General features: G+C 36.4%; 2 protein-coding genes across 2 annotated transcripts; one reads left to right on the top strand and one right to left on the bottom strand.

Annotated features, from left to right (window-relative positions):
* Nucleotides 1–4728: 4728 nt before the first annotated feature.
* On the bottom strand, nucleotides 4729–6496 carry LOC122273074 (uncharacterized). Its single transcript, XM_071188515.1, has 3 exons — nucleotides 6387–6496; nucleotides 5311–5744; nucleotides 4729–5213 (listed from the first exon to the last, which is right to left on the bottom strand). Exons 1-3 carry the CDS (start codon nucleotides 6494–6496, stop codon nucleotides 4729–4731), a joined length of 1029 nt encoding a protein of 342 aa, XP_071044616.1.
* Nucleotides 6497–7451: 955 nt separating this feature from the next.
* LOC122273073 (uncharacterized) lies at nucleotides 7452–9901 on the top strand (the record flags this gene model as incomplete). Its single annotated transcript, XM_043057131.2, is given in 1 exon segment — nucleotides 7452–9901. A coding segment is annotated over 1 exon segment (730 nt), but the record flags the coding sequence as incomplete, so codon positions are not given.
* Between the last annotated feature and the right edge of the window lie 276 nt (nucleotides 9902–10177).

Below are 10177 nucleotides of genomic sequence, written 5' to 3'. Positions count from 1 at the left end.
AGCACTCTTTAAGTCAATTTTACTGAATATTTCATATTGGGATATTCTGGAAATAAGTTCCTCAATTTTAGGAAGAGGATAAGCATCAAGCAAGGTAAATTTGTTTATGGTTACTGAATAATCAATGACCATTCTGGGCTTACGATTTTCACCTTTAATCACAAATGCTTGAGCTCGCCAAGGTGAGTGACTGGGTTCAATGATGTTTTCTGTTAGCAGTCTTCTAACTTCTGCCGCAATAAACTGTTGGTCTTCTATAGTGTGTCGTCTCGACTTAGTGATCACTGGTCTGCAATCTGGAGTTAAGTTGGCGAATAAAGATACAGGATCTACCTTAGCAACAGCTACAGAGCATATTTCCAGTGGAGGTTTGCTTCCCTCGAAGTTAACAATCAATGATGAGTGAAGTTTTAAGAGGTCATGCCCGATTAAGAGATCAGCACACAAGTCTTTCATGACTAGAATTTCTATTCCTTCATAGCGATGAGTTTGGACCTCAATGCTCACGATACAACGTCCAGCAATTTCTGATGTCATTGCAGAATTTGCCATTGTGATCTTACCAAGATATGGTACTACTTTAAGCCGGCATGTTGTTATATGACGGGAGTTTATAAAACTGAGGGAGCTACCCGTGTCAATTAAAGCTTGAAGTTTCACACCATTAACAGTCACTGTAGCTAACGACTTTTGTAGGCAACTAGGAGCAGCACATGAAAGAGAGGCTAAGATGTGTGCAGATGTCCCTACTTCGCTCGTATTACGTTGTTGTTTTGATTTGCATACTCGTTGGTAGTGTCCTTTCTTGCCACAATTACGGCAGGTTACATGTTTAGCGGGACAGATACTTCGTTGGTGGCGATCATTTCCACAAAAAAAACAGGCATTTGATCGTGATGGAGTTGCGGCAGCAAGGTGCTCTTGCTCCAGTAAAGTATTTCCTTCAGAAAAGGGCCGAGTTTCTCTGTTTCTTTCAGCGTAATCAGCTGCAGCTGTGTGCATTGGTGTCTGTACGGTCAGATAGGATGCTGAGTGCAGCTCTGCCAATTCCAAAGATCTAGCTTGATCGAAAGCATCATTTAAGCTTATAGTTGTGTTTTCCAGCAGTCGTTCCCTGATGCGAGAGCTTTTTAGACCCCGAATAAATGAGTCACGTACGTACTCGTTTTTGTATTGTTCTGCTGTGACAGCCTTGAAATCACAGTCCTTGCTGAGTTGTTTTAAGATTTGTAAGTATTCTCCGACTGTTTCTGTTGTTTGTTGACCTCTGGAGGCTAAACAATGTCTAGCAAAGATTTCGTTGCGACGTACGATATATAGAGAGTCCAGGGTAGATATAGCATCGTCATAGTTTCCCGCATCGTTGATACTTAAAAATACAGTCGCGGAGATGTAATTGCATAAGAGCGAAAGCTTACCTTCGTCGTTAACATTAGGTATTTTGGTAACAAAGTTCGTGAAAGTCCGTTTCCAATGTTTCCATTTGGTTTCTGCACCCGAACTCGTTGGGTCCACATCGAAACGTTCTGGCTTTAGCAATTGCTCCATGGGGAAAAAAAAACGATGTTGATAAGCTTATAATGAGATATTTTTTTTTTATCTTTGTTGATTAAACTGTCCACGGTGAATGACTGGGTTCGATGATGTTTTCTATTAGCAGTCTTCTAACTTCTGCCGCAATAAACTGTTGGTCTTCTATAGTGCGTCGTCTCGACTTGGTGATCACTGGTCTGCAATCTGGAGTTAAGTTGGCAAATGAAGATACATGATCTACATTAGCAACAGCTAAAGAACATATTTCCAGTGGAGACTTGCTTTCCTCGAAGTTGATAATCCATGAGGAGTGAAGTTTTAGGAGTTCATACCTGATTAAGAAATCAGCACACAAGTCTTTCATAATTAGAATTTCTATCCCTTCATAGCGATGAGCTTGGACCTCAATGCTCACGATACAATGTCCAGCAATTTCTGACGTCATTGCGGAATTGGCCATTGTGATCTTACCAAGATATGGTGCTAGTTTAAGCTGGCATGTTAATTTGTTGTGCTGTGACAGCCTTGAAATCACAGTCCTTGCTGAGTTGTTTTAAGATTTGTAAGTATTCTCCGACTGTTTCTGTTGTTTGTTGACCTCTGGAGGTTAAACAATGTCTAGCAAAGATTTCGTCGCGACGTACAATATATGTAGAGTCCAGGGTAGATATAGCATCGTCATAGCTTTCCACATCGTAGATACTTCAAAATACAGTCGCGGAGATGTAAGTGCATAAGAACGAAAGCTTACCGTCTTCGGTAAAATTAGATATTTAGATAACAAAGTTCGTGAAAGTCCGTTTCCAATGTTTCCATTTGGTTTGTGCATCCGACCACGTGGGGTCCACATCAAAACATTGGCTTTAGCAATTGCTCCATGGCAAAAGAAAAACGATGTTGATAAGTTTATGATAAGATATTTATTTCGTTGATTAAACTGTTTTGTATTGATATAGTAAAATAAACAGATAAGGTTTAACTTTGATCAACAAGGAAAGAAGCATAATGTTTTGCTACATGAATGATCTGGATTGCAGTAAGATGTGAACAACACAGTGTTGCCAGATTACAAACAGTAAGAGATGTGTTGCCATTACAGTAAAATATATAACACCTTCTTTTTGTATTCGCCAATTAAACTGCGCACGTTCGAATATTATGTTTTGTTTAACAACAAAGTGAGTGTCGAAACTATTTAAAACCACCTGGAATTTCTTTTTATCTGCTTACGATATACTGAGCGAAAGAAATATGTCCTCGACTTCATCGCTCATGACATATATAAGGGAATCTACTTGTTCCTCTTCTGTTTTTTTATTAGTCCCGAAGCAGTTCGGAAATGTAGAAATCTTTGCTTCCATTTAGGCCATTCCTCCGGCATCGAAAACGGAAATGATTTCGGCGGCGTTATATGATATGCAGGAGCTGATGCCATGACGATGTAATTTCAGAATATCGAATGAGATTGAAAACTTACTTCGTTAATTTTTGTTTTCTTTTTGGTTATGTATCGTTTAAATGCTAATTAAATAGATGAGCATGATCTAACATCACTGCGAACACATTTAATGACAACCTGACGAGATACAGAAACTGAAACTAACATAAACAGTTAATACCAAGTTACAGTTAACCTAGCTGATTTCTTCAGCAACAGTCTTAGACCTTTTCACTTACTTCGCCAGACCTTTTTATGTACTTTTTCACTTGCACCAAAACAGGATCTGATTGCAATTCTTTTTGGCAGTGATATCTGGTAATTGAACTATCGTCCATGGCTTCCAATAATAAGACAATATCTGCTGACTTGGGCAGATCTGTACAAGTAGTTGGTAAGGGCAGTCTGCTGCAGGCATCAGCATTACCATGGGAACTACCCTTACGGTACGCAATATGATATGAGTCTGCTGATAAAATAAGAGCCCATCTTTGTATACGAGAAGCCGCCATAGTTGGCACAGGCTTACTCTCAGAAAACAAACTGACTAAAGGCTGGTGATCTGTTACTAATGTGAAAGCTCTTCCCAATAAGTATTTTCGGTAACGAGTGACACCAAAAATTAAAGCTAAAGCTTCTCTTTCAATTTGACTGCAATTTCGCTCTGCTTTGGTGTGCGAGCAAGAAGCAAAAGCAATGGGGCGATCACCTGATGAATGTGACAAAACTGCTCCTACCCCATGTGGCCTAGCATCACATTCCAAGTGCAATTCCTTTCAAAATGGACTGACAATGATGAGGCTGTCAGTTTCTGTTTTGCTTCACAGAAAGCTTCTTTTTCTATCTTAAACCATTGCCATGGTTGATTCTTATTCAGTAGTCTGTACAACGGTGCCAACATTGATGACAGATTTGGAACAAATTTAGCATAGTATGTGAGGAGACCTATAAAAGATCTTAACTCATCTACATTTGTAGGCTCTGGAGCTTCCTTTATAGCATCTATATTGGTCTGCACTGGATGCAAACCATCCTTGTCAATACGATGGCCCAAGTATTCAGCTGAGGACTGCATAAACGAGCACTTGGATGGATGAAGTTTAATAACAGCCTCTTACAGAGTAGACAGGACATTCTTCAAATTCTGCTGGTGCTCTCCCTCAGAGTCTCCTGTTACAAGTAGGTCATCTAGGTGTCCATCTCTCTTTCGAATACTGCAGGAGCTGAGGCCACACCAAATGCCAAACGGGCATATCTAAACAATCCTCGATGAGTATTAATCACCAACAACTCTTTAGATGGCTCATCCAGTTCCAATTGGCAGTATGCGTCAGATAAATCAATTTTTGAGAACATCACTCCCCTGAGAGGCTAGCAAATAAATCCTCGATATTTGGCAATGGATATTGCTCAAAATCTGTCGCAAAGTTTACTGTCAGTTTGAAGTCACCACAGAGACAAATTTATCCATTAGCTTTCAGAACTGGAACCACGGGTGTAGCCCTGTTCGAAGATGATACTAACTCGAGTACACCTAGCTGCAACAGCCTGTCAATCTCATCCTCTATCTTTTTCTTGTAAGCATAAGGTAAAGGGCGAGCTTTAGAAAATTTTGGCTGAACAGACTCTTTCCTGTTCAAATGAACTTTCACCTCTTTCACTTTCCTAAACCATCAGAAAACAGTTCTTTGTGCTCATTCAAAATATACTGCAAAGTCATTTCAAGACTGAGTTGATTGGATTAAATTTGTAGACATTCATTGTTTGATGTCATTTAAAACACCAAGTTTACCAATCCAGTCTCTACCCATCAATGTAACAGAACATTGATCAACAACCAATATAGGAAGCTTTACACTCTTTGTTTTGTATGTGATATTAACATCCATGATGCCAGAAAGTTTTAATCTGTGTTTAGTGAACGATCTTAGTTTAACGTTCGTCTCCCTCGACTGATGTAAAACTTTGTTGTTTTCTGCATAAACAGAAAAAGGCATGATAGAAAAAGGAGCAACAGTATCCACTTCCATATTTAATGGCACACTTTCAATTTCTATACGCACCTTACAAGGTGGAGGAGTATCGTGCAAGGTACTTAATGTAAATACATCATACATATCACACGCAGCAGATTCAGGTACCACCTGATGCACTTGACTGCCGTAACCAACCTTTACCTCATTTTTTTCTTCTTGCAGGTACCTTTTTTTAGTGACTAACACATCTTGACTATATGCCCAACCTTACCACAAGAATGGCACTCTTACTGAATTTACAATTTGGTGATTTATGGCCTTTTTCTCCACAAGAGTAACATGTTAATGTAGAAAAATCATCACTTTCCTGTTTTTTCGACTGCTTCAATAACAGCACGTCTGCCGGTAATGTTTTATCACTGCCTAAACCGGAAGCATTTCTTGCTGCAGCTTCCATCGATAATGCTACTTCTGCAGCCCTTTCGAAGGTTAGATCTCTTTCGGATAACAGCTTCTTTTGGGTAGTCACATCGCCAATTCCGCAGACCAGTCTGTCTCGAGACAACGAGGCGCCAAAATTGCAATATCTCGCCAAACTTCGAAGCTCCGCCACGAAAATTGCAACCGATTCATCAGTTTTCCTTACCCTGCAATCGAAGCGAAGTCGTTGCATAATTTCGGATGGTGGCGGTTCAAAATGTCCTTGCAACACTGCCAAGATTTGATCTAATGATTTGCTAGTATGTAATTCAGGTGCCAGCAAATTTTTTTCAGCAAACTGTACGTAACACTTCCCACTACAGAGAGGAAAATCGCTCTCTTGCGATCATCATTGTTCACTTCATTACTGATAAAATACTATATAAGTCTTTTTGATTACTCACAGAAAGATTCTTTGGCAGCTTCGAACTCACCTAACGGTCCGAAATGTGCCATAGTGCACGCGAGTAGTCATCGCCGAATTAGGCCTAACTCACTTCGTTCGATAAACAACTAACTCCTAAATCTGCTCGTCGCCACTGAAATATTTGAATTCACGCTAGTAGTTGTATGGAAAAGGATGAGAAACATTCATAAGGAATCAAATATGTTTTTAATGCAATGTACCTTTATACATTTTATCGGCGGTGTTGTGACAACAACCAGCAAGCCACGCTCATAGATGCCTTGATCTCATCGACTGTTGGCATACATAATTATCAAAAGCATTTTTGAATTAAAGTTGTAGTATATAATAAAAATTTAGAATAGTGCTGACATCTCTGAATTAGAATTAGAATTAAAAGAAACGATATTCAATGAATTAATGTTGCTATCTTTTAAAAAGTTACAATTAAGTTTAAATCTCTAAATTCAAATTGAAAATTAATTAAATATTAATACAAATTATTAATAAATGATAAATTTTTAAAACTGAACAATGGCCTTTCTTATTATACTTGATAGCTGTTTCAAACAGTTCGTATTTTTGTCTCCAATCTGCCCAAGCTCTTGCCGGATTGTCGCCAAGAGTAGATGGCTCCATTTGAATGAATTGATCAGCAACCATGTTTTGATACTATTAGATGATGTAACACAATCCGAATACAGCAAAACGGGGGGGAAATCAATAGTTGAAATAAATACCGAGGTGTTTCAATCAGACACCATGTTAGGTTTCTTAAAATGTATGTGTGTAGGTGATATATATATAAAAGAGATGACGATTAAGCATCTTCTGGGGTAATGCACATATCACAATAAAAGATAGAAACAAAAAACAGGATACAATTAGAAGGACTATTTTCGATTACGATTAATTGATAAGGTTACACAGATTTAGATTAAGATTAATTCTTAATTGCAAATACATAGCATTAACAACTTTCTGCAACTGTTATTTTTATAAATGGTATTACACGTCATCACCATTCAAAAGAACTAGTTCTTCGGATATACACTCACCTTTACTGTAGTGTAAAAACATGTTAAGGCCCATCTGTTTTATCTTATCTGTGGTTGCAGGTTGTTTGGTTAATACACTGCTGGACAATTGCTAAGGACGGATAACACTNTATCCTACTAGGTCTCATGTCTCGCTTAATGTTATGCTACATTGCAATTTATGATCCGTCCTTAGCAATTGTCCAGCAGTGTACTACAAACAGGTACACTGTGTGGTCTAAAGCTAACAAATAAATCAATGCCTGTTATTCGTTGTGAATTATCATATACACTTACCACATACAAAACAATTTTTATCATGTAAAAGCATGCATCTATGAGTAGTCATCTTAGAGTTTAGAGTGAAAATATACTTGAGGGTGCCCCTTGGCGAAATCGGCGACTTATGTTTGACGCCATTGTTTGCGCGGAACACCGTGGTATCAGGAATGGCTGCCAAAATATAATGATATTTCAATAAAACATTTGAAAATTTCAACAAAACATCGGCCAAAACTGTATAAAATTGCAATGAACCCGATATCAGCAAAATTAATAAACTCAATAAAACGTATTTTGAATCGAAACAAAAATTAATGAAGTGTTATATCGCTGGGCTTTGCTTTAAAAGCCAGACATCATAATGTATGTGAATGTATAATCAAGTATTTTGGAAATGAAGAAAAACTATGTATTATATTAGGGTATTAAATCTCTGGAAGCAGGTTAAGGTATTATTTCAACCTGGAGCAGGTAATGTTTGTTTTCCCTAAATCCCTTTCATTAATTATTTATTCCCTGTTTTCAAGTTCTCTTTTTCCCGCTCTGACGTACGAGCGAACCACCAATAGGTAGTAGCTATAGCTGTGACGAAATAATGTCGTCATCGAACCTGTGCAGCGTGGACGGTGTGGCGCGCGATCGACGAAGGGAGAGTTTTTTTCTCTCTCTTAGCTTCCCGAGGTGATGGTCGTGACTGGCGCCTGCAGGGTCCGAATCAAGTTAACGCGGCGGGACGGACGCGTCCCTATCTCCCGATGGACATCACGATAAGTTTTCCTATTTCTTTTCATATTGCTTCGTTTAACGCTAAATTTAAATAAACTAATTTATTTTTTTTTATTTATTAAATCCGTAGGATCCTATCAAATAAGTAATTCTAATAATTAAACTTAACTTCGTGGTAGCTGTGCCACGTGCTCGCGCTAATTTAACTTAATATGAAATGAAAACTTAATATTTTTTTTTATCTTTCCCTGCTCCAGAGAATCTTTTTTTATTGTATTAAAATGATTAGTAATGATTTTCATTGTCATGTTTAAATTAGAATGTTAAACCACATGAGGAATGTTATACTTAATTGTTTTAGAATGTTAAACCACATGAGGAATGTTATACTTAATTGTTTGAGCTGAACATGATTAATATGATTTTCAATAAATATTGTAATTTTATATAAACTTAACTCTCATTTATTAGCAGTTATTAATTGATTCACTTTAGGCAGTTATTGTGATTTTAGTAGCTTTTAGTTATATATTTGAATATTTTCCTGACAGGCTCGAACCTGATTTTAGATTAGCTTAAATAATTTATTTGGAGGAAAATGCTTGAATTACTTTGATTGCATAAAAATAATAAAATATTAAATCAAGATAAATAATTTTATTAAGAAATCTAAGCCTAGATGCAATTAGATTTAAGTATTAGTGAAGCACGTGTCGATCCACACGTGTTGATTTAGACTTGAACTAGAATAGTAAATTGTTAATTCTAATTTTTTCTTAATTAATTTCATAATTAAATTAATGAAACGGTTCGATAGTGATGAGTAATTATCAAGGAATATTAATTATTTTTCTCCACTAACTAGTTATTCAAATTCACAACGCAATTCAAATTAATGAGAGACACATTTTTAGGTACTGTTATATGTCTCCATAAAGCAAATATAACAAATGGTGCCGAGACACCTGTTAGGAAAAATTCTATTTCAGTAAATAGTAATATTTAGAAAAAAAAAAAAACTTTTTTTTAACGTCATGTTCAGCAAATGATTTTGAATTTGATGCATATTATTTTCATTTGTGTGTTATTTTGTTATTAGTATTACTGGCATTAAGGTATATTTATGTGAATGTGTGATATATTCCCCTGATGAGATTAATATTAGTGGTTACAAAGTTAATTAGATTAATGCTTTCGAAATAGCAATTATTTTTAGGTAAACTTTCACTAAGACAAAAAATTTTAGTTTACATATTTTTTTTGAGTGTTGGTTTTTCCGTTCTTTAACTAGACATGACCGATAACCAGTTAGAAGGTCTTTCTACAAACTCTACTGGAGTAAAAACAATAGACATTATTCCAGTAGTTAAAAGTCACACAGTTTCTGAGTTCTTACCCGTGATCCCATCGTTTGACGGAAATTCTAGTTTCTCTGCTTTTATAGATAAATTTAATTCGATTGCTGACTATTGTAAATGGGATGATAATGACAAAATTTTGGCTCTTTCGTTACGCCTTATCGGCGAAGCTCAGGAATTCGTATCCACTCAGCGAGAGTTAAGGTACACTAAGGATTTTAAATTGTTAGTTAAATCGTTAAGGGAAAGATTTGAAACTAAATCGAATATGGCTTCGTATATAACCAAATTAACACAGGCATATCAGCTGCCTTGTGAAAATGCACGCCAGTTTTTCAGCCGTTTAGAAGGGATATCATATAACTGTATTCCAGGTAATGGCGGTGAAGAGTTTGAAAGTTATAGAGAACAACTTTTGTTATCCGCTGCTAAGCAAGGTTTAAGGGTTGAATTGTTAAGAGGAATTGCATCGACCGCACTAGATAGTTATAATGAATTTAAAAAACATACTCTTACGTTTGAGGAAAATTTTAAGTTAATTGAGCCAATGCAATTAGCGGCAGCAATTCAAGCTAAATCGGAAGATAATACAGCAGCCAAAATAGATGATCTAAATACAAAAATCGAACAGCTTACACTAACAATTTCTAAAATGCAAACAAAACNAAAAAAAAAAAAAAAAAAAAAAAAAAAAAAAAAAAAAAAAAAAAAAAAAAAAAAAAAAAAGTAACATAAATTTTTGTACGAATGTTTTTATGTATGTGTGTGTTAAAAATGTTAATTTGGGTGTTTGGGTTTTTCTGAGCTTGGAATTGTATCTTTTGAGGATAAGTTCTTCCATTTTCCCCTCACCGTTCCCTTCTCAACAGAAATTCTTGAGAAATCTTGTTGAAAGCTCCAAATAGAAAGAATTCTTGATAGGACTGTCAAACATGATGAAT

Source organism: Parasteatoda tepidariorum, unplaced genomic scaffold, assembly GCF_043381705.1.
Source record: "Parasteatoda tepidariorum isolate YZ-2023 unplaced genomic scaffold, CAS_Ptep_4.0 HiC_scaffold_1819, whole genome shotgun sequence".
In the NCBI taxonomy this organism is placed as follows: Eukaryota; Metazoa; Arthropoda; class Arachnida; order Araneae; family Theridiidae; genus Parasteatoda; species Parasteatoda tepidariorum.
The sequence above is the reverse complement of the archived record's forward strand: the minus strand, read 5'-3'. Positions and strand labels throughout refer to the sequence as shown.

Bases quoted from the DNA above. Each gene is read 5' to 3' on its own strand.
- LOC122273074 (XM_071188515.1), bottom strand. From the start codon at position 6,496: ATGGTTGCTGATCAATTCATTCAAATGGAGCCATCTACTCTTGGCGAC. The intron at 5,745-6,386 runs GTATAATAAGAA...TCCTCTCTGTAG, and splicing joins CTGTTTGAAACAGCTATCAA to TGGGAAGTGTTACGTACAGT. The intron at 5,214-5,310 runs GTGATGATTTTT...TCTTGTGGTAAG, and splicing joins GCAGTCGAAAAAACAGGAAA to GTTGGGCATATAGTCAAGAT.